General features: G+C 37.1%; 1 protein-coding gene across 1 annotated transcript in view; it reads right to left on the reverse strand.

Annotated features, from left to right (window-relative positions):
• ANKAR (ankyrin and armadillo repeat containing) overlaps positions 1-25,706 on the reverse strand; it is an 84,646-nt gene that overhangs the window by 39,890 nt on the left and 19,050 nt on the right. The window contains exons 6-12 of the mRNA XM_060302153.1: positions 25,051-25,270; positions 23,598-23,633; positions 19,267-19,468; positions 16,272-16,480; positions 13,538-13,642; positions 11,944-12,185; positions 6,834-7,002 (exon numbers count right to left, since the gene is read on the reverse strand). Coding sequence (XP_060158136.1) covers positions 6,834-7,002; positions 11,944-12,185; positions 13,538-13,642; positions 16,272-16,480; positions 19,267-19,468; positions 23,598-23,633; positions 25,051-25,270 — 1,183 coding nt within the window. The remainder of the gene's footprint in view (positions 1-6,833; positions 7,003-11,943; positions 12,186-13,537; positions 13,643-16,271; positions 16,481-19,266; positions 19,469-23,597; positions 23,634-25,050; positions 25,271-25,706) is intronic.

The following is a 25,706-nucleotide window of genomic DNA, read 5'->3' on the forward strand; positions in this document are numbered from 1 at the left end:
GGAGCATTTAGTCCATTTACATTTAAATTAATTATTGATAGGCATGTACTTATTGCCATTTTGTTAACTGTTTTCTGGTTGTTTTGTAGTTCTTCTCTGTTCCTTTTTTCTTCTCCTGCTCTCTTCCCTTGTGACTTGATGAGTATCTTTAGTGTTATGTTTGGGTTCCTTTCTCATTTTTTGTGTATCTATTATAAGTTTTGGGTTTATGGTTACCACTAGGTTCATATGTAACAACCTATGTATATAGGTGTCTATTCTAAGTTCATGATCTCTTAAGTTTGAACACATTTTAAAAGCTCTAAAATTTTACCCCCTCCCCATGTTAAGCTGTCTACTAGCTCTGTAAGTGGTTAATCCACTATCTTTATTATATGTTTGCCTTTACCAGTGATATTTTTTCTTTCATAATTCTATTATTTCTAGTTGTGGCCTTTTCTGCTTAGAGAACTCCCTTTAACCTTTCTTGTAAGGCTGGTTTAATGGTGATGAACTCTTTTAGCTTTTGTCTGTAAAACTCTTCTCTCTCCTTCAATTCTGAATGATAACCTTGCCAGGTAGAGTATTCTTGGTTGTAGGTTTTTTTCCTTTCAGCACTTTGAATATATCATGTCACTTTCTTCTGGACTGCAAAGTTTCTGCCAAGAAGTCAACTGATATGGGAGTTCCCTTATATGTAACTAATTGCTTTTCTCTTGCTGCTCTTAAGATTAAGATTTTAATTTTTGACATTTTAATTATAATGGGTCTTGGTGTGGACCTCTTTGGGTTCATCTGTTTGGGACACTGTGCTTCCTGGACTTGGATGTCTGTTTCCTTCTTCAGGTTAGGAAAGTTTTCAGCTATTACTTCTTCAAATAAGTTCTCTGCCCTTTCTCTCTTATCCTTCTTGGACCCATATAATGTGAATGTTGGTACACCTGATGTTGTCCCAGAGGTCCCTTAAACGATCCTCATTTAAAAATTTTTTACTTCTTTTTTCCATTCAGCTTGTGTGAATCCACTACTCTGTCTTCTAGATCACTTACCCATTCTTCTATATTATCTACTCTACCATTGATTCCCTCTCGTATATTTTCCATTTCTGTTATTGTATTCTTCAGCTCTGATTGGTTCTTTTTTATATTTTGTAACTCTGTTGAAGTTCTCACTGTGTTCATCCATTCTTCTCACAAGTTTGGTGAACATCTTTATGATTATTACCTTGAACTCTATCAGGTAGATTGCTTATCTCTGTTTCATTTAGTTCTTTTTCCGAGGTTTTGTTTTGTTCCTTCATTTGGAACATATTCACCTGTCTCCTCATTTTGCCTAAGTCTCCAAATTTATTTCTATGTATTAGGTAGGTTCCTTCTCTCTCCCAATCTTGGAGAAGTGGCCTTATGTAGGAGATGTCCTATGGAGTCCAACAGCATGCTCCCCTCTGGCCACCAGAGCTAGATGCTCAAAGGGTGTCCTTATGTGGGCTATATGCCCCCTTCTGCTGTAGTGGGGCCAGCTACTTTGGGCACACTGGTAGGCAGGACTGGCTCCTGGTCTGGCTGACTGAGAGGTCCTGCCTTGTGTGGTTGCTGTGGGCACACTGGTGGGCAGGGCAGGCTCTGGTGGTTAGATAGTTGCGAAGCCAGTGATGCAGGCAAGCTGGTGGGTGGGGCAGGCCTCTAGCACTAATAGGCTAGAAGGAGGATTCCAAAATGTGCCTGCCAGCATCAGTGTCAGCACAGTAGAAGATCACATGAATAGCTGCCTCAGTGTCTCATTCCCCAGTAGGAGTCCCAGCTGCCTCCTGCCTCTCCAAGAGGCCTCTCCAAGATGAGCAAGTGGGTCTGACCTAGGCACCTTTCAAACTGCTGCCTCTCTGCAGTGGGCCTCAGAGCATGTGAGATTTTGCATGCACCCATAAGAGCAGTTTCAGTTTCCTACAGCCCTCTGGCTCTCCCAAACATACGCCTCACTGGTTTTCAAAGCCAGAAGTTTTGGGAGCTTATCTTCCTTGCATAGGATGCCCTAGCTGGGGAACCTGATATGGGGCTCAGACTCCTCACTACCCTGGGAGGACTTACGGGGCCGTGATATCTTTCCCACTTGTGGGTCACTACATTGGGGGTGTGGGTCCTGACCAGACCATGTCTCTGCCCCCTCAACCATCTCATTGTGGTTCCTTCTTTATATCTTTAGTTGTGGGAAATCTTTTCTGCTAGTCTTCAGGTTGTTCTCAGAGATAGTTGCTCTGCAAGTAGTTGTAATTTTGGTGTGCCCGCAGGAGGAAGTTAGCTCAGCATCTTCCTATGCTGCTGTCTTGAACCTGACCTGGTCCCCAGAAAACTGCTTTTCAAATGATATGATAATAGCATCCTACTCTCCAATAACCAGAGTATGAGAGTATCAATGTCACTGTAACTTTTTAAGTACAGATATTATCATTAAGAATAAATACATAAATAGGCAAAAAAAATGGTGTCTCACTTTGTTTTGGGTTACTAGTAAATCTAAACATTTTCATATATGCATATTAACAAGTTGTAATTGTTCTCTTTAAAACGTAGAGAGGGACTTCCCTGGTGGTGCAGTGGTTATAAATCTTCCTGCCAATGCAGGGGACATGGGTTCGATTCCTGATCCAGGAGGATCCCACATGCCGCGGAGCAACTAAGCCCGTGCGCCACAACTACTGAGCCTGTGCTCTAGAGCCCGTGAGCCACAACTACTGAGCCTGCATGCTGCAACTACTGAAGCCTGTGTACCTAGAGCCTGTGCTCTGCAACAAGAGAAGCCACCACAATGAGAAGGCTGTGCACCGTAACGAAGAGTAGCCCCTGCTCGCTGCAACTAGAGAAAGCCTGCATGCAGCAACGAAGACCCAGTGCAGCCAAAAAATGAAATAAAATAAAATTCAGAGAAAAGTTGCAAAAATAAGTCAGAGAACTCTCCTAAGATTTGGCAACAACTGATTTTTGCCCAAACCAATCTTTACTATGATGTTTGCAAAATGTTTATTTTCCAAATCTACTGCTCCCTTCATACTTATCAGTTGCATTCTACTGTAAAGAAGAGCTCTCCCTACTTCTCTATTTATTTATTTCCTTGTTTATCCACTTATCATCAAGATGGGCTCTTGGATTTTTATTTTATTCAATGAGTTATAATCCATTAATTTCATTATTTGTATTGATTCTCTGTCCAAGATTTGGCAATTGTCCAAGATTGTCCAACTTGAAGGGCCAGTGGGAGTTCCTTCAAGTTGACCCCTGTGTCCTTTAGATACACCTCCATTTGAGGGGGGCGCATTTTCTTACTTTCTGCCACAATACGATGTTTTGGACTTACCATGTACCTGCTCTGCCCCAGCCCCGGAATCAACCATTTCTCCAAGAAGCTCTGGTTTCTTTTAATGAGGAATGGTATTTAGAAATAAAGATTTGGTACTAGGTATATTCATTGCTACTGAAGTGTCATTGCTACTAGACTCTTTAAGCAGACAAGGCTAGGAAAATATATATATTTCCAATTTTCCAATTCCAGTCCAACCCCACAGGATTCTGTATTGCCTTTCCACATTCTGTATATTTCTTTTCACAGTGAGAACCCAATAATATTAACACTTTATTGATTTGGTCAGTCCTACAATACTTATAACACAGGTTCAGAGCTGTTTTACCCATATCACTATGAAATACAAATCCACTAAGAAGAATTCAAGATATGTATTTTTCTCCCCTAGACTGAAGCTGTATAGTAAAGCACTGTGCTCAAAGTTACTTTAAAAAGCTACTTTAAAATTAAAAAAAGTTACCTGTGTTCATTTTTTTCTTTTTAATCTAGCTATATAATTCATTTGATATATAATGGGGTTCATTTGTTTTTGTTTGTATTCAATTTTAGATTCCTCCTTCTGTCTTGTAGATTTAATGTAGTTTTTTTTTAAATGTGAAGTCATCAATATGCTTCCAGAAGTTAAAACTGTACAAAAAGGTGTTTTTAAATTCAAGCAACCACACTCTCTAAATTTAGCATTTGTTCTTTCATAGACTTTTTATTCAGGTTAATTGTCTGTCTATTAAGGCCTTATTGTTCATATCAATTTACATACTCACTTTATGTCAAATATATTAACTTTTTTGTTATGAATATTTTTATCATTCAATCACTTATATATTCAGCAAATATTTTATTGAGTGGCTACTAGGAGTGTCCTAGGTACTGGGAAACTATGACGAACCAACAAAACAAAGTCCTTAGCCTTGTGGAGCAAGCTCAAAGGCCAGAAGTATGAAATAGCAATAAGTTCAATATTAATTGAGAATAAAATAAGAGAGGAAAGGAGTGACAGGAAATAACAGGAAGGTTATTTCCTTTCCAAGTTGGAAGTTTAGAAGGCTGATAGGCTGTGCTAAAACTTTGGACATTATCATAGGTGACAAAGAGCCACTGAATAATTTAAAGGAAGGGAAAGATATAATCAATTTTGTATTTTAGATAGATCACTCTAGTAACACTTGGGATGTTTTTCAGCTAACAAGGTAATAAAATTAAGAGAGTGTGAAGGGAACCATTCTTTCTCTTACCCCATATTGCTGCATCAGTCCAAAAAGTAGAAATTCCTACTCTCATCTCCCACTCAGGAATGTTACTCATTACCCCCATAAAATAATGAGTCATTGCAAATGCATGGCTTAGCTTCCTTTTGGTGCTATCTTTTTGCTATTTTCTCAAAGCAAGCTTTCCAGCTGTTACTGAAGTTTTGATCTCCATTACATTCTTGTGTCTATTTATGAATTGCACCCAAATTCTAAAGGGAGAGGGCTGTCTTTATTTACACCTCAATAATCCAGACTAGCTCTGAAGCTCAGAGGAGAGGTCAGGGATTTCGATAGAGAACTGGGAAGAATAGATTATGAATGTAATGAAGTTACTAAGAGTAAATAAAATTGCTTAAGAAGCGTGTGCTGTGTGAAAAAAGCAGCAGACCAAGAACAGAAGCTTGAGGAACTCCAACATTAAGAGTTGGGTGAAAGAAGCCTAATTATGGAAGGGTTTTGGGGTTTTTTTTCTATCTAAAACCCTTTCAGAATTCCAAAGTTCCAGATTTTAGAAGATAATGAGCTCATACTATACATTACATAACATCCCAGAGAATCTGGAGAAAACATATTTCTGCAGTGAAATGTATGAATAATCATTTTCAGAAGGATGAGGTTACTCTTTAAATTTTGCTCAGATAGTTTGGAGTTGAAAATCATTTCATATACTTTCTACCACATATTTGAATTTCCATGGTGGTGTTGTGTTATTATATAAACCTTTGTTAATAACACAGAACAGGCCAATTGCATGCATTAGAAAAGATGAAATAAGAAGCACTGTAGGAACAAAAACATGTATGCATGTACATACATATGGGGAAGAGTATGGAACAAACAGCTAAAGATGGTAAAGCAAAGATCTCAAACAAACCAAATTCAGCAAAGGTTGAGGAACCCCTTGGAGATGTTAAGGAGATGTTAACAAGTCCATAGTCTTAAGAAACTGCATGTGAATCTACTTTGGGGCCATTTTACCTTAATGCATGAAATCTTAGAGTGGTTCAGAAGAGTTAAGAGGATATTGGAATTAATAAAACTCTTTTGTAATCCCCTAAAACTTAATAGCACAGCTAATATACAGGAGAATCATTTGTTAAAGCACTAAAATTAGAAGTGTAGAATTTACAAATTATAAATGGGGAGAAAAACAATTAAAATTTCTTCAAAAGTATTTATCTTCCTTGGAGTGAAGAGATAGTACAGATTACAATATAGGATGTTACTTTTATTTAGGTTTCAGATGAGGCAAGAGCCCAAAAAAGAAATAATTTTGGTAATTCATTTCTATAGCTTTCTTTCAGGAATTCATTTATTATTTATCCAAATTGCCTCTACAATTTGTGCTTTGTTCAAGCATCTGGGGTTGGGAGGAAGAAAAAGGATAGGGAAAACCTATTCCCTGACTTTAGGAATTTGTAATGAAGGGAAAGGACTTTCAAATGATTTCACTACATGATAGAGGTCCTTAGAAGATGATAATTGCTTAAATTTGAAGTTCTAAAGTAAAAGAAAGCCTTCTGCAACAATCCCCTTATCCATAACCTTGTCTTACATTTTAGCCAACATATTTATTCTGTATTCATTCTTAGAGGACTAGAATAGAAAGATAGGTGATAAACTGAGCAGGAAGAAAAACATACAACCTTTCCCCAATTTTTTATTCCCCCAAATGTGGGGAAAACCATAGATTTTAAGTTTATGTATATGCTCACTTGGAATGAGAAAATTCTTACAGAACCTGAGAGACCATTTGCAGTAGCTGCAGAAACTGCCTCATAGCTTCTGGTGTTCCTGGTGTTTATAGGCACTGAAGTTAATTAATTAATCATTAATTAACCTAATGATCTGATGACATTGAATTTTGATATCAAATATCTAACAGCAAATCTGAAGTCCTTATTGTAACTTGAAAAATAGCTTCCAATGATCAATGTGTGTCTTATTCATACAAGGAGACATCTACTTGAGTCCCTGGGCATATTAACTACATTATTTTCATTACTCATGCCAATATTTCCATTTATAAAAATATCTAGTTCAACATTTTAAAAATTATGGCTTTGAGAGTCAATTCCTTTTATAAATCCAGCAGTTTAAATTTAAGTGTTTCAGAAGTTAGGTTATGTTACATATGTCTAGTTCCATCCTAAGATAAATCCAGGACATCTATCATAAAGAACAAGTCCAAACATGTATTTGCTTCACTTAATATATCTGGTCACTTTAAAATATATAGAACTAAAGACTTACCTGACTCAGAACTCAGAAATGTGATAAGATACGGGATGCCTTTATGGTCTCTCACTGCTCTTTGATTGTTTTTGTTTCCCATACATAATACCCGTAGACAGTTCATTACATTTACTAGCACGCTTTCTATGTCTAAGTTCAAAAGATTTATCAGAGCTGGAATCCCATTCTAAAAATAAACAAAAAGATTTAGTTGAAGTTATTTAAGATGTATGCTATCTTTATTTAGAAACACAAGTCTATAATCTTTCTTGCTATAAATATCTGCTTAATTAGGAGAGAAAAACTGCCCATAAACAAATGTGTCTACGGATATGGCACATTAAATGACAGTTATTACAACTTTGAGCATATCTTATGCTTCAATATTAAGGAAAGTATTCTATAAATATATTTTCTGCCTCCCTCCCTCCCTTCCTTCCTTCCTTCTTTCCTTCCTTTCTGTGCCGTACCACATGGCATGTGGGATCTTTGTTCCCCGATCAGGGATCGAACCCATGCTCCCTGCATTGGAAGTGCAGAGTCTTAACCACTGGACCACCAGGGAAGTCTCTATAAATATATTTTCAAATAGTCTCCTCTATACCAAAATAATTTGAGGCTGCAAGTTCACTGTAACATTTAAGTATCTAAAAGTGAAACAACTAAGTAATACCAATTGAATACAGTGCCCATTTGGAAATATTTGCTATTGTATACATTGCACTGGTAATTGGTAATTATATTTATGCAACACAAAATATTATTTTTAAATGTTAATATAGTTTCTTAATTTTAAGTGGAGTAAAGATGGCATTTCTCCCTACTAACAGAATTAATGAAAGGATATTAAAGAAGATAAGAAACAGAAATGTAATGTCATTTTCAATAAAGCTAGGAGACATCAGTAATGTTGAACCATAATAAATGTTTATGAGTAGCCAACAGGGATGCGCAAGATCTCCCATGGCCACCGGCTACAGGAAATACTGGCAGAACACAGTTTTCCAAAGTAAGTGGCTCTACCTTAAGGGGCAGGAAAACATACACATACACACACAACACACACACAACACACACACACACACACACACACACACACACACACACACACACACACACACACACACACACACACACACACACACACACACACACATCCCTGTCTGGAACAAGAGGAATGGGTATGGAGGATGGCAGCAGGATCTTTCCTGGACCAATTTGTCCTAAAGTTTCAAAAATTAAGGAAGGCAAGGACGAATAAAGAATGATACCAATAAGAGGTTTGGAACAAGTAGTCTTATTGGTGAGATAAAAAGGAAGAGATAGACTTTTGCATTGTGGAGGAAATAGAATCCACATTATGAGTACTATGCAACAGTCTCTGCTGGCAAAGGGAAAGTGAAGCTGAACAGACCCATGCATACAACCCTGTAGCATATGTCATATTCTTGCTAGCCTAGAACATGGATCTGGGCCCTTTCCCACATGCATTTCCTGCAAATAGCTAGACCAGAAAGAACTTATCTAATTTAAAGTGAGTAATGTTCAAAAAGGAAGCAGAACAGGATCTGTCCAAATATATTATAAGATTAAAAATAGGAAAAACTTATGACAGATAAAGAATGCTTGTAAGAAAAATATGCCACAAAGTAGATGAAAAACTTTAACTGAAAATGGTAAATTGTTATCAATGAAAAAAATTAGGCAATCACCTCTATAAAACAAGGGTGCACAGGAGAGACATCAGTGCTCAGGGAAGATTTTTTGAGACAGGGAGAGGTGAAACAAGAGCTGGAAAAGCTCAGGAAAGATGTGGAAAAATATAAAAGCCAAACTGTAATCTACACAAAAATAAATAAGGCCAGAAAACATAGCAAGAGACAAGGAGGATAGGATTGAGGGGGAAAAAAATGAAATAAAACAGTGAGTGGAAAAGGACTAGAGAGAAAATGATAGCTGTATAAAACTGGAAAAGGTGATATAATACACAAATAATTGGTATTCCCAAAGAGAAGTGTAGTTAAGATTTAATTAGTTAATTAAAGTTAATTCAGTGATCAGTAAATTCAAGTCAACTTTTGACTTTCATCTTACAACAGCATTTGACACTATTGATATTCTTCTCCTCTTTGAACATGTTGCCCGTTTGGCTGATAGGACAACAGTTTCCTCAGGTTTCCTCTTACCTCAGTGGCCATTCCTTCTTAGTCTCCTTTGAGGTCCCTCCAGATCTTTCAGCTTTCCCACAGCTCCTGGTGACTCAACTCCCAGAAAAATAATACAGTATATGACTACTTCTCACCATTTCCACTATTACCACCCTGGTTCAAGACACCACTGTCTGTCACCTGGATTACCAAAATAGCTTCTTAGTTAGTCTTGCTGCATCCACCCTTACCCACCTGTTTCAACACAGAAGGTAGAGTGATATAAATCTCTTCATGGAACTTCCCAGAACAAAATTATTCAATGGCTTAACATACTCAGAGAAAAAGCCAGGGTGTCTAACAATTATCCACATGGCCCTACATGATGTGGTCCACCATTACCCAGCTAAGGTGTCTCCTATTTCTCTTTCTTCAGCTACTTTTGCTTACTTGCTATTCCTTGAATATACCAGGCATACTCTCACTTCATTTACTTTGCGTTTGTTTCCTCTGCCTAGAATGCTCTTCCCAACAGAAAAACATGGCACACTTCCTCATCTATTTTAGGTTTGTACTCAAATGCCAACTTCTTTTTTTAAATTTATTTTATTGAAGTATAGTTGATTTACAATGTTTTGTTAATTTCTGCTGTATAGCACAGTGATTCAGTTACACACACACACACACATATATACATTCTTTTTTCGTATTCTTTTCCATTATAGTTTATCACAGGATATTGAATATAGTTCTCTGTGCTATACAGTAGGACCTTGTTATTTATCCATCTTATATATAACAGTTTACATCTGCTAATCCCAACCTCCCAATCCATCCCTCCCCCACCCCTCTCCCTTTTTCAAATGCCAGCTTCTTAGTGAAGTATTTTTTGCCAAGCTCTCCCCTTCCCTTTCCCTGCTTTATTTTCCTCCTTAACATCTCTTCTCATCAAATATACTATATTTGGTTTATTTTCTTTATTGTCTTGTTACCCCCAACTGGAATAAAAACTCCATGAAGGCTGGGATTTTGTCTGTTTTGTTCGCTGCTATAACTCTAACATCTAGAAGTGTATTTCCATACAATAAACTCTCAAAAAGTACTTGTTTATGAATTTACAGAAAGAATAATACAGAAAAAATATTTAAAGACATGAATTCAAGAAAACGTTTTGAAAATAAAAGAAGATGAATGTACATGTTGAAAAGTCACACCAAGCCCCAGGAAAAATAGGTAACTAACACTGATGTGTAAGTCCTGGAATTTAAAGATAAAGAAAAAAAGAGGAAGAAAACACTGCTCACACAGTAGAAGATTTTTAGAGAACCAAAAATAATAACAAAATATGCCAAAACTAAGATTAAACATCACATCAATAAATGTAAATGAGCTATATTCAATAAAAAGTGAATGACAAAGCAAACCCAAATATACTGCATACAAGGGACACATTTATCCTAACTCTGGGTGATCAGAATCACTGGAGAGGTCTAAAGTGAGGTCTAAATGAATAAGACTAACTGACTAACTCTAGTTGTGGGCCTGGGGGGAGGGGAAAATTTCTAATATATTTTCCAAATGATTGATAACAAAACAACCAGCAAGAAGTAAAATGACTCCAAAAAGTTAAAAAGAAAACGATAAGCAAAGCCAAATTAAACATGAGAGCACAAAAGAACACAAAGATCACAAATCTAATTTTGGACAACACAGAATTTGGGGCAAAAGTATTGCACTTGACAAAAAGTGTATATTTTATAATGCTAAATGACTCAGTCCATAATGAAGAAGTGTCACCTGACAAAAACTATAAAAATAACCTTATTTATAAATATCTTTAAAAGATCTTACCTAAAATATTAATAGACATAATAAGGTGGGTTTTATTTGAAGAACTACAGCATGGCAAAGATTGCTGGGTGTTCACAAAAAAAAAATTTTTTTTTCTTCTAATTCTTTCTAGTACACAAATAGACTACATTTACCAGCCAGAATAGAAATAGCCAAGATGGCACTATTTCTTTTAATATCTTCTCATAAACAACAAGAAGCAACCACATTCCCCAGAGCTAAATAAGCAGTTGACCTGTCTTCCATGTTGTCCCAGGTGATAGTTTTACCAGATAATTTTGTTGAGAAACAGTTTTCCCTTGGTCTCTTGCACTCCTACCAGTATTGGGAGTGTATCAAGATTGTAACAGCTCTTTTACCTGGGCCATTTTTCAGGATTTTTATGTAGCTATCTTTTTTTTTTTTTCTTTTTGACTGAGAAATAAATCTTCATTTGTTTTTAGCATTGATATTTGGGAGATGTTACCACAATATCATCTAGGCTATCCTAGATGATACCACCGCCTTATGTAACATAAACTCCTCCCCAGACCCTGCCAAACTGGAGCTAGCAAGATTTTATGTGTCACTTCCTTGAATTACTGTTCACTTCATTTGCCTGTGGTTTTTCTCATTATAATGCCATTACCCCATGATGTGGGCCCTAGAAGTGGTACATGTGCAAGTACAACCTTTACTCATATCCTAATGCTGTTTATCACTTACTGGATCTTGGCTCATCCTGCTATCATTCTTGAAAGGTGTGGTAACGTCTACCGCCAGGCAAAGAATAGGCTTGCTTACTGGTTGCTACCAAAGTGATAGGTTTCTTAAGCTCAGCGTTCCTCAGATTTGACACAAACCCAATGTGCAGGTATGATCTACCTGGGCCCACTCTGTTGCCTTGTGAGACTTCGGGACAGGGAAAACAGACAACCCTTTGCTGTGCTTGCTCTGGTACTATCTTGCTCTTGTCTAATTTTGGCACTCATGGGATTGTGGCAGGTTTTCTCTTTGCCATCCTCATTAAGATTGGAGCTCTTCCCTGAGAGTTTATGAGGGCCACTGCATAATGAAATGGGTATGTATCTTTCTAGCTTCTATATGAGAGAATTAGTCAGTCAAAATGATGTTCTATGAAAAGAGCTTACATATTTGGCAATAACATCCTTGTTTTCAAGTTGAGCAATATCATATAGAATAACAGCACACCGAGAGTGTAGTTCGGGTTCATCAGAAACCAGTAGGTCGATCAAAGCTGGAATAGCTCCTGCTTCTACTAGAGCATGCACTATCTTTGCATGGGTTGAGATATTACTCAATAACCCAACTGTTTTGCACTGTAATTTTATTTTGGAACCTTTTAATAGATTGATTAAGGCAGGAATGGTGCCTGCAATGAAAAGATCAAGAAAAAGCATGAATTGTTTGTAACTATTTGTAGTCAATTTATCATGGTAAGATTTAAATAATGTTTATGGGCATTGCCATATAAACAGCAAATAATTCTGTAAAATATTTATAAAATTATCATTTGAAACTACGCAAATGTACTTTTCTTTCTTTTCTATAGTGTAGGCGGCTCTCATTGTTTACACATTTGATTTTCACATAGCACACAATCATACATTTCATATTGGTGATACTAAGTCACCGCTGAAACATTGAATTTTGACTTAAGATCATTGATATATAAATGATTTGAGCTACCATATGGTAGAGTTCAGTTTTGGTTACTGCATCAACTTTGTGTGGCAGTTGTTTGTATAATTATTTGAGCATTTTATTATGTTTTACTCATGTTTTATACAATCAACTGAAAAATGAAAAGTGCTGAATCTAGTATAAAGCAGTCTTAGCCTCATTAATTACAGTTTGTTCAAAGATGAAAATCATTGGGCGTGGTGAAAATAGAAAATATGGCTTCAGTTGGATGCTTGTTACTTTAGTTCAATGTGAAGGAAAAACGTTAAAGAGCACACATGACATGCTGGTAATATCATGGGTATAATTAGGGATGTATATATGTATTTAGCTACCTTAAATGAAACCTCCATCATGACTTGTTTATCTGTGGTTCACTTTTTTTGGACAAAGAGCTTTTTGTACATGTTTTTAGGAACATATTAGGGGACTACCTACGATAAATTTTTCATTCATTCAACAAATATTTATGAAGCATCTCATTTGTGCCCAATATTCACATTAGAGTAATAGCTACCATAATGGATAGTGTAGATAGAATATTTCCATCATTTCAGAAAGTTATAATGGGAAGTGCTATTCTCAAAACAATCCTGTGAGGTAGTAACTATTTTATTAATGAGGAAATTAGGCATAGAGAGAGTAAGCAACTAGCCTAAGTCCTAAATGTAGAGCTAGTTACAAACCCAGGCCTGACACTGCAACTGCTATTTTTACAAATAAAGTGTACCAAAAAAGAATAGGGATAATTTCTAAGTGAAAGTAAACATAGGATAGTATGATGAAGTAATTTAATATAATTTTTAAGTTCGCAAACTTTTAGAGAAATGAGATTTATATAGTTTTTTGATCCTGTGCAGCTTCCACTTGGAATATAAAATATAAGGTTTACAGGTAAAGGAAATGATCTTAGAAAAATAGAAAGTTAAAATCAACTAAAAAGTTTTCTCCATAATTAAAAATACATTTTAAAGTGATTGACTGAATAAATCCCTACATAAAATAGCATAAGCAAAAGATAGTTAATAGATTTCACATCACCTGCATCCAAAATACATTTCCAGTATTCATCATTTGCTAAGCAGATTACTTCTAAAGACATGACAGCCATCATCCTTCGTTTATAGCTTTCACACTGCAACATTTCTGGTAAGTTTTCAACAGAAAAATACACATTGTAATTTCATAAGAGGTAATGGAATGATTGATTCTGTTTCTGTACAGGCCAAGTGAAGCCATGAGTTGAGGTCACCAACATCACCACCAACTGCATTCATTAAATTCCCCTCTGTGCATGTGAGGTGCTTAAACGGATTGAACACCCATGTTCTTTGAAGTTTATAATCTATATAATTAGTATTTAAAAACTCTGAAATTTTTTATCTTTGGTCTGAATGACTTAGATTGGCTGGCCACATGGTTCAAATTCACTTGGAAAATAGTATACCTCTCTCTTGCCTGATATCAGTTGTTGAATAAAATTTGAGTGTGGGTTTTCAAGGACAGCAAAGTAAACTACATTACTGTCAATAAAATTTTAATATCCATTAAAGCTTTATACATTTCCTGAGTATGAAGAAGATACTTTAAAAAAAATCTTGAATGAACTTATACTCCAGACAGGAAGTAATACAAATATACATGATTCTAAACAATATCTCTGGTTCAAGCAAAACCACATAGAAATATCTTTGCTCATCTCTTTTTACCCAGCCCCTATAACAACAAATCTGGTCCTGACTCCTACCTAGCTGGTTCACTCCATGGTACTCTCTTTTAAATTTCAGCTTCCACTCCAAGAGTTAATCCCGGGGAGTTCTAATAAACTCTAATTCTTCTTTTACTCATCGTGGAAATGGGTAGTGTGAGGAGAAAGAGCTATTATAGGGCACGAAGCAAAGAAGCAGTGGCCAGACGCTCATGGTTACTGTTGTGTTCATGTCATTATCAGGACTTCCCAACAATCGCTGTAGGAAGGAGTGGCTGTCAAGAATTTTTTGTGCCATTAGGCTGTTACTGTTAGGGGCCAGAAGGTCCTACCACTGCATTTCAAATGTGTTAGCCTTTATCAAAAGCAGCAGGATAGTCTTCTTAGTTACCTCTCAAAAGACTAAGATATAATGATATATATGCATACAAATAAACACTGAAAACCCCGTCCAGTATCTCTTGGGCTGATATACTTGGAATGTGTTCCCAGCACCCAGTAAATTCCAAAATCAGGTATTGAGCCAGTTTTGAAACTAGTTACTCAGACTTTGTGCATCAGTCGGTTGAAAATCTTAAATATTTATTTATCTTATCCCATCCTAAAACGAGTTGTTGGGAGAAATATCAGTTCTCATTCTCCAATTTGTTTAATTTTTCCTTTAGTTTTATTAAAGTAATATATGCTCATGATTCAGAGTTAAATGTTACTAAAAAGCCTACAGCAAAATATAACGGTTCTTTACCCCACCCTCTCCACTTTTCTGAATTTCTCTCTCCAGATAGTGCCACTTTGGACTCTTCCCCTATACCTTCTGTGATTTACATATCTCCACATTTCTAAATATTTATACACAGTTACCTTTGGCTATATCAGTTTTAGACATCATTGACTTCATGTCATGATAAATGGGAAACTAGCTCTTTCAACACTGCTCTGCCATTTCCTCTGTTCCCCCCTTCCCTATATTTATAGTTTTTAGTTAAATGAAAATTCAACACTTACATTATAATGCCTATACAGATATTATTCACAGCTAAGTACTGCAGTGTACTGCCTTGTGTCTCCTTACTTTTGCTTTTCCTGGAGGTAATAATTTCCTTAGTTTATTTCATCTGCTTAGTTTTCTTTGTACCTATTGGTTATTCCTCCCACACTTTCCTTTTGGTCTGGGTACACAGTTTCCATTCTGGGACTTCCCTTTGCTGTCATCTTTGAAATTCCCTTTGCTTTTCTCTTGGGTCAGATTCCCAGTTTCCTGTTAGTTGGGGAGAATCCCTGCTTTAGATCTTTAGGTCTTTCCTGGTTAGCCTCTGCAGAGAGCACTCCTGACTGGCACTGCTAGTTCTCCAGCCAGCCTATTAGGGATTTATGGTGTGAATCTGAGACGTTCTCAGCTTTCCCAGAGTTGGCTTGGAATGATCCCTCTGGTCTGCTACGTCCTAAGACTTGCCTGTCTGCTTTCAATATTTTATTGCTTTTTCCTGTTTTCTCTTCAATGCTTGTTTGCTGCTATTTAATCTCTACATAATTTTAGTAGGGTCTTGAGAGGGAGTAAAATTAGATGTGTACATTCAGTTGGCCAGTAACTCTTACCTTTAGAGTATTTCTGGCTAGATTGAATATAAATTGGGGGAGAAAACCTCAAATAGAATTTTTCACAAAACATTATCAAAATATGAGGAAAGATGTTGCTGAATCTGTCTCTAAAATTAGGATGTGAGGAATGAATTGGAAGGAATCTTATATTTTCCACTCAAACTTTATTTCCTACCTCTTTTTTTTTTTTTTAATGGAGCCGAGGATGGCTGGACTTTTGGAGAAAGTTGGAAAATAAAAATAAATATAATTGTGTGAAATATCGTCTGTGTTTATTCTTTTATTTTAATTTAGAAATAAAACTACTTTTACACACACAAAAATAGTCCAGTATTATTTGTATTTCTGATTTTAACTCAGAATATGATGCATGCTTTACTTTGTTTTATTTCAGAATAAGTACCAATAATTAAACTGAATAATGATCAGAACATTTATTTATAAAGAGATTATGTGTTCTGTACTCACCTACTAAAGTTTTCCAAACTGGGAGTTCAGGAATATTTAACTCTATTACATGCTTGAGAACTTCCGTGTGAAAGGTTAGCACTGCTAAATGAATTATATTATTTCCTTTAATATCTGTTTTTCTCCAGTTAGCTCCAACAGAAAGTAGGTACTGAATAGTGTCCAGTGCTCCCGAAGTGGCAGCAAGTAACAGTGGAGTACACTGATTCCTAAAAATCAAGGAATATGTCATAATAATTGAGCACACACATAGTGTCAAATTTACTTCTTGTAAAACTATCCAAATGGCTGTTGGAGGAAGTCTGATTTATACATCATCTTCTTTTCCTTACATAGTGTTGTTCTGTATATTCCACATGTCAGTAGATTTGCCCCCCTTGCCTTGGCTACCCCTACCTTCCCTCCCAACTTGATTATCATGCATTACAATTCATTTGGAAGTTGATAATGTAGAGAGTTCTTAGACTATCTTATCTCATTGGCTCCCTACAATTCTATGAGTGAAGGAAAAAGCAAGGCAAGTGCTATCAGCCCACTTTACAAATGATGAAACTGAGGCTCAGGTAGTGCTCCAGCCCATTTCTTTTTATAATTATTATTATTTTTTAACATCTTTATTGAAGTATAATTGCTTTACAATGGTGTGTTAGTTTCTGCTTTATAACATAGTGAATCAGCTATACATTTACATATATCCCCATATCTCCTCCCTCTTGCATCTCCCTCCCACCCTCCCTATTCCACCCCTCTAGGTGGTCACAAAGCACCAAGCTGATCTCCCTGTGCTATGCAGTTGCTAACCCATTCTTTACAATTCATGTCCATTTCTCAAATCCCAGCTTCCTCAGTGTGGCAGAAACTAACAGTTTTTCTCAAAAACCCACTATCTGCTTTTTAGATGGTGAAGAGTTTTTGGTTGGGCACATGGTAGTCCAGCCAAATGCTACATTTCCTACCTCCTCATATAGGTAGGTATGGCCACATGACTGAGTCTGGCCTGTGTGATGTTAGTAGAAGTTACCTGGCCAATTCCCTAAAGAGAAATGGAGTGTGCCATTACTTTTCCTCTCTCTTTCTTCTCATGGCTAGAATGCAGGCATAATAATGAAAGCAGGAGTTGCCATTTTGTACCAGGATATGGAAACCACATGTGAAGAAGCAACAAGAGGACGTCTGGGTCTCTCATATTGCCAAGCCATTATGCCAGCCCTCGACCACCAACCCAGACTTCATGAAAAAGAACTACATTTATCTTTTTTAAAACTACAGATATTTGGGGCTAGCTTTGTCACGGCAACTTCAACTGTATCTTAACTAACAGGTCTACTGACTAGCAATGTGACCTTAAGCAACTTGGGTTACTTTCTTGTCGGTAAAATTATGAGAGTAACAAAAATCAGCTGACAGTTTTGGTGTAAGGGATGAATAAGGTGCTTATTAGCACAGTCTTCATACATAGTCCCCCTGCCTTTTTTCACCATATCACATTGCCTCAAACATTACTTTTATGTTCTATCCTTATACCCATGCCTTCTTCTCTTCATGAAGCCCCTTTCTCTTGCTGCCTGTCCTTGAACGCTCACCAATATCCAGCTGGCCCCAAGCTTCTCCTCTTTTTCCTGGGCCCGGGGGAAACTCATCCTTTATGAGTAAACATCTCTTCATTTTCTCCCTTTTCTATTCTAACAGGAGAGTTCTCCTCCTGTTCCTGTCTTTCGCCTACTCAGTGGTAGGAATAAAGATAACTCCGACTTCTAACACCATCACTCTGATATTCCTCACTTGAAAAATACGTTAGCAAGTTATATTATGACCCTTTCCAGTTCCACAGTGCCACAGCCCCCTGCCAAGTGGGTCCTCTTCCGCCAGCCTAGCTCATGTATTGGCTGCCTCGCCAACATGCCTCCTTCTATTCAGCACCCATGCTAACTACCATCTGGGTCCTGATCTCTCAGGTCCTTGTCATACCTTCATTTGTGCTCCACATTCATACGCACCAGCCTGGTCACACTCCTCATTGGCTCCACATAGATCTCAACCTTGGTAATTGTCTTCTCTATGAATCCTTTGCTTCCTCCTTAAGTTCACAGATAGCTTTTTACTTCTACCTCTGATTTTCAATTGTTTGACCTTTTACAATCCACCCAGTCTTTTAGCTCCCTTCTGCTCAAAGACATATTGTCAAAATATGACATAACTAGGAACTGAACTCAGGTCTCCACATTCCATGGCTCTTTCCAGAATGCATTTGCCAGACAATCTATTAGCCAGAGACCCTGGTTTCCTGAAAGCTTTTCCACACACATCTCTGCCCCAACCTAGGGAGGATTTATTTCTACACTGAATAATAATCAACAAGTTATTTGAAGACCCAAAAATATGTGAAACTATGCCTAAACCAAAATAATAACCTGGTATTTAGATTACTAGCCAAGAATGTACCCTCAAGAGAAGGTTTACCTCCACCCTAAAGGTTGCTAAGCTGTGAAACAGAACACCGTTTGGGATGTTTCCCTATTGCAAAGTTATTATTTTTTTTTAATGTCTTTCTATTCTGGATACCACTAGATATTTCTCCGACTGTCCACTGTCTATCCACCTTGGTCTGGAGCCCTCAGGCTGCCTCCTGGTTGTATAAGGTCCAATTTAGGACAACTTTCTCCTCCCTTGTCTCATGCTTCTTCCAGGACACTAAGTATCAGTAGTTAACCTGATAAACTTATCTGTAGAACCACACCTCTGGGAAAAGGTTAGGAAAAACTTCCTAGGGCTTACTCCTTATTCTTCCAGAAAATATGCATAGGTTAACAGAAGTTCCCATTTTTTATAAATTCTAAAGATAAGTGGTAGGAGAAGACAGTGACTAGAAAGGACAGCAGAGTAAGTCCAACATAGCCTTTCAAATCAATCGTAACAACCAGTCCTTTTAGTGTCAGTGTTTGGGGCAAGCCATGAAAGCAGAAATTTATATTTTTACAAATGCTTAATAACTTACTCAGCTGTTGCCTCAGCTTCTAGTAAACTAGGATCCTTCCTACAGAGAACAATTATGATGCAGATATTGTCATAGAAAGCAGCAAAGTGAATTGGCATCCAGCCTCTTTTTTCAGAAAGTGTGTAATCAGCTTTGAAATAAAGTAGACAGGTGGTTGTTTCCAATGAGCAAGCCTGTGCTGCCAGGTGTAGAGGTGTTGGACCTAGAATGGATGGATAATTACTTCAATGGTCAAAGAGCTAACATTTCTGAAAACATGCCTTTTTAATGTCCGACCACAGAGCTTAGTATTGTGATATAAAAGCTCCAAGAAGATCACTAAAAGGATTTACTTAGGCAACTCCATACTTCTTTATTTAACTCAGGATGTCTGACCATTAAAAATAAATATTTCTTTATAAGTTAAGAAGAATAAATAACACTTTAAATATTTAAAAAATTAAGTCAATGTATAAAAGTCATAAAATAAACTATTTCTTGTTTAAATTATTTTCCATTTTATTCAAATGTTTTGTAGTAGGAGATAAGGTTCTTTAAAATTGAAAAAAATATGCTCATAAAATGCTTCTATGTCACTAAATCCAGTGGGTGTTTTTCAAGTCTCATCTTACTTCTCAAGTTGAACACTTCTTCTGTTTTCAAAAGGTTTCTTCCCTTGGCTTTTGTGATATGAGACACTCTTATTTTTCTCCAACATCTCTGGATACTTATTTGCAGTCTCCTTTGGGACCTTTTCATTGTCCTGATATCTAAATGAGCCTTAAGACTTTTATCTTCTCAATGGTTTCATCTACGATTTATAAGTTGATGGCCCCCATTATTATGTCTCTAGGTCTGATTTCTTCCCCAAGCTCCAGATCTACCATCTCACTAGGCATCTCCACACACCACTTCAAACTTATCATATTCAAAATTGAACTCCTATCTTTTCCTCCAAACCTGATCCTCTTTCAATCGCTCCCTAATTCAGTGAAAGATATCATCATCCAGCCAGTTCTACAAACCAGAAACCTGAAAGACTCCTCTCATTTCATCTTCATAACCAGTCCCCATCACCAAGTCTAAATATCTCTAGAACGTAATCTTTACTGCCATCACCACCCTACTTAAGGCCGTAATCATCTCCAAACTGATATCCCCACCTTGTTCTTGCCCTTCCCAATCCACTTTTTCAAAATGTAAATCTGATCTTTTTACCTCCTTGTTTAAAACTCTTTGGTGACTTCTTGAGGCCACCTGATCATTAGTACAGGAAAAGGATGCACTGGCTCCAACTTAACCTGAACCATCCCCCCTCCAAAAAGGAAAAGGAAGGAAAGAAGGAAGGAAGGAAGGAAGAAAAAGAAAGAAAGGAAGGAAGGAAGGAAGGAAGGAAGGAAGAAAGAAAGAAAGAAAGAAAGAAAGAAAGAAAGAAAGAAAGAAAGAAAGAAAGAAAGGCAACATACACACCTTGTTCTCTTTATTTTGGCCTTCTTGCAGCTCCTCAAATGTAGGGTGACCGACCGTCCAGGAAAGTACTGGTCTATGCCTGTTGCCCCAGCATAATTAGTAATACCGCCCTTCCATTTTCAAACTCCCTGATTTGGATGATGAATTATCTGGTCACCCTGGGCTATTTCTGCTGTCTGAAAGCTTCCTTCTCCCAAACAACACTTCTCTGATTGGGGTCTACCTAAGTCTTATTTATTCACCAGCCAAAATGGTATTTCCTCAGTGAAGCACCGTTTTTCTCCCAACTCAGAAAATTCCAATGGCCTCCTGCCTGCCTTAGTAGTCTAAGCTCTATATCATAGCCTTTGATAATCTAAAACATCTGACCCAAATCTATTTATTTAAAATTACTGCTTAGTCTTCCAGTTTCTGGTCTGGCATGTAAGGAGCTTAAAAGTCCCCAGTCCATCCTAAAAGCAAGTAAAAACTTGAACAAACTGAAAAATGAACAACTCTTCTCAGATCCATTAGAGAAGTGAGGTCACAGGGCAAAAATGCTGCTCCCAAAACTAGAGAGATAGACAGGCAGATACAGAGAATCACAACTTACTGGAGCAGAAATCCAAGAGCAGAAACCTCTATAGGAACCAGTGGCAGGGTCAGAAAACCTGATGTGTAATTGACAAATTGCTGGTGGCTCAGCGTGGACAAGTCTGATAGTCAGAAACTCCAGGGGGCCCAGTCATAAGAGGCCCCCATGCTCTAGAGAGTTTTACCTCCAGCTCGACCAGGTCCTCACAGTTAATATTGAGGAAATACCCCCTTGTGCTTCCAGCAGGGGAAGGGGGAAAGGAACCATTTGGAAATACACCACAGCATTCTAATTTTCTTAACAAGGCCAGTCGGTCCTCAGGAGCCTCACCTGCTGAGGTTTTATCGGCGTCTAACCTGCCTGGGGGAAGGGAAGTACCCAATTACAGTCCCCTTCAGCCATCCTGATCCACCTAAGGGGCAGGCAGGGACTGAGAAGCAAGTTGAAGTTCATGGTTCAGGAGCACAAGTTCCCCAAAAGACTGAGACCTAATTATAGGACTACAGAACATTTTGGTTCATTTCAATCAATGAAATGCAATTAGCTCAGCAGGAGAAACATATCAAAATGAACTGAAGTTTGTTTGTTCGGTTTGGTTTGGTTGGTTGTTTGTTTTAAACAATGCTAACCTCCCCACTGACCCTCTCCTTCTCTTCTCTACCTTCCTTCAAAAAATATTTCAGCACAACCCAGGGGCAGGAATACTATTCTTACACCCGCCCCCCTTACTCCTTTAAAGTGTGTTTAATAGAAATGCAGAATCTCGGCTCTCAGCCAGCCCTCTGAATCAGTCTGCATTTAACAAGATACCTGTGTGATTCCTACATACTTGAAAGTTTATCCAATAACAGTGGGACGAAATGTCTCCCCTTGACATTTGCAATGTCTGATGATATTTTGGTTGTCACAGCTGTGGTAGGGGTTGCTACTGGCATCTAGTGGGTAGAGGCCACGGCTGCTACTAAACATTTTACAGTGCATAGGATAGCCCCTACAGCAAAGACTTATCAAGCCCAAACGTCAGTAGTGCTGAGGCTGAGAAACACTGTCCTAGTTATGCTCGAATCAGGGAAGTTCTGGAGGGGTTTATGTAGTCTGAAGAAATTATTCTCGGATAGAGAAAGAACCTTGGTCTAAAGAACAGATGCTCTAATGGGACCTGAAAGCCATTTTTCTCTTTTCCCTGAATTTTCCCTGAACTTCTATAGTACATCACTGTATATTAATAATGCCAGTGATTATGAAATGCTACCCTGCATTCATCCATCATGCGTTCACACAGCAACTATTCCCAACTACCTATTAACGCCAGGCTTTCTCCTGGGCACTAGGATACTATGGCAGAGTAAACCAAATCCTTGCCCTTATGGACCTTATATTCAATGGAGGAAGTCACAATAAACAAATAAATAATATTATACAAGGTAGCCATAAGTAATATTTAGAAAAGAAAAAGGGGAAAAAATAGAGCAATGATGCAGGAGGTGTACTATTGTTACTCAATTGCAAATTCCTACAGGGTAGGTGGGCCTGTAGATAAGCTTTCTTTTCCCCCTCCAGGCCCACTCACCTCCCTCTAAGACGCTCCCTGCTCTCTGCCTCTGCAGATTTTGCAACCCCTGTCCTTTGGCTTCTTGTCAGTAACTGCCAATGCGGAGCCCTGGCAGGAGACTGGAGAAGGAGGATGATGAGGTCAGGATACTTATCCTCTCTGGTCATCTCACGTTAGCTGTTCTTCCACCAATGGAAGGTGGCTGGTTTGCATAACTATTGCCCTCCCCTTACAAAATTCAGGTCTTTGTAAATGGTTTCTTGAAAAATAAACCCTCCTTGAATTAGCCTATATAGAGTATGAAGGTATAGCCTTTTAGATATAGATATAGAAGGTGTATCCTTTAAATTTTTTTCTGTTTTCATCATACACAATACTTAGGTCAAGTCTCTCACCTCAGCAAGAATGACTCATTCCTCAGACCTCACAGATTGTTAATGTCACTAGATGGCAGCATATCTAAATAATATTAACTGCTCTTTTTTTAGGCATAAAACCCACATTGGGGCCTGATTTTACAAAAATAAGTAGAGATAATTTGCAAATTCCAAGGTTAAAAAAAAGAGAACCATCCCCCAAAACTTAAGAAAAAGATGAATAAATAATCATGGGTAGAAAAAATGTATACTTCAAAATGTATATAAAAATCATTTTGTGTTATTCTCATGTGACAGCATTTTGAAGATTATATACTACAAGGAAAGTTTTAATATATAAACTTATAAAAATGCACCAAGTATTTTACTTATGTCTTACCATTTCTTTCGTTTTTCATGTCTAGTTTTGATGACTCTGTTTTAAAAGGGAATATACATAGAAGTATGATTATTAATATGCAAAAGGTTTCCTAAATTAGTCAACATTGACTCATATGAAGGAGAACAAAATGACTATTTTGAGATGCAGGTGACAGGATTACATCCAGCAGGACTGAGTGTAATTTTGGGCCAAGTCATCTGGGTGTGGGCATGCGTCTGTCATTGCATCAGAGCAGACCCAGAAACGCTGCCTCACTCGTGGCTGGCCAAAACTCACAGGGGGCAGTTTTGTGTTGGTTAAGTAATAACACATAGACATTTTCCATACTTCAAACTCTACTCAGTTCTTAGCAAATGGAAATCTATGTAGTCACTGGATGAATGAGAAACTTTAATTACCAATGGTTTTTTTACACCAAAAAAAATTAAAATAAAACACATCTTTAAATAACAGGCCTCCCATTGCATTTTGACTGAATTTTGCTCTATTTTAACTAAGTTCATTGTGTATTGAATATTTTAATTAAGTAACAGAAGCATCTTAATACCAAAACATTTTAATTATACTGATAGAGTATGAAATTTATCAGCAGTCAACAGGATTAAAGTAGCACATTTTGTGTTGGTGTGAAACTTAAACACAGCCTCTTAAGGCAGCAAGTTAAAATATAAAATTGCCATTTCTTATTGCCAACGTTATTGCATCAGCTATTCCCAACATTTTATTTCCCTCTTCAGTTGTGGAGGGCTGCCACTTTATTTTCAATTTTATTATTTTTATACTGGTTAAATTTATCCCAATGAACATATAAATATGTATGTATATCTACAATAATAATCAAGAAAATTTGCTTTTTAAAGTTTAAACCAGGTTAGCCTTAAAGGGTCATTAATCCTAAAATTATGATTATAGAGGAATTTTTTGTTATTAAATATAAGTTTATGTAGTATGAAGAAACTATTACCTGGTTAAGAGCCTAGGATAAGAAATGGATGTTCTGCTGGGATGTCTATTTATCTCCCTTTTCTCAGAATTTCTACAGTACATCACTGTATATTAATTATGTCAGTGATTATCAAAGGTTACCCTGAATTCATCCATCATGCCATTCATTCAACAAATATTTCTCAAGCACCTACCAATGCCAGGTTTTCTTCTGGGCACTAGGATACCATGGCAAACAAACTAAACCTAATCCTTGCCCTTCATGGAGCTTATATTCAAATGAGGGAAACACAATAAACAAATAATATTTACTACATAAGGGAGCAACAAGTGATACTTAGAGAACTAAAAGGAGCCTCTCTGAGATAAATGAAACAAAAACCTCAGCTCTGCTCTAGGTTCCAATACTAAATTTTAACCTTGTGCTAAAATCAACATGCATTCCTAATGCCGAATAGGGGTAAGTAAAAGAAAAACATTTTAAGATTTAAAAACTTTATGGTACCTTGGCTAAGTATAATAAAGCGTCTCTGGTTAACATTGAAGTTGGCATTGCACAGTTGACATATGATTGGAACTCTGTTGTGTAGAGCAGCTTGATGGAAAATAGCATAACCTGCCTCATCTGAAACATTGATCGTCGAACTTGAAGTTTTACGGCTAAATGTATGGAAAACAGCAGATAATCCTCTTTCAGCAGCAGACTTCATACCAAATGGGATACTCTAAAATTATTAGGAAGGCCAGAATTAGTTTTTTCAAAATACACCTGAAGTTTATTTAGTTAAAGGAAGAAAAGTACAATGAACTATATTATTATAATCACATGATTGGTGTGCAACTACAGTAGAATTTTCACAAGATCTGTGGGCAAGGAAGTTGTTAGAGCTATAAAGAAACATTGAGAACTTTAAAAAATATTTTGGGGAAGTTTTTTTTTTTCCTGTCCTTTTTTTAAGGGAGAAGTTGTAAATCTTTCTTCTCTGGAGACAATTAAAACAAGGAAACAAATATCTTTCTGAAATATTTAAAAAGCAAATGGACATCGAATTCCTTCTCTGATTTAAGAACAATCTAACTTAGAAGTCTAGAGACTTGAAATATATAGCTATAGGAATACAGTTTGTCTTCTTTGCTCTATGTCTCAAAGTGGAGAGGTGA

The sequence above is a fragment of the Globicephala melas genome, chromosome 7 (assembly GCF_963455315.2).
Source record: "Globicephala melas chromosome 7, mGloMel1.2, whole genome shotgun sequence".
NCBI lineage: Eukaryota > Metazoa > Chordata > Mammalia > Artiodactyla > Delphinidae > Globicephala > Globicephala melas.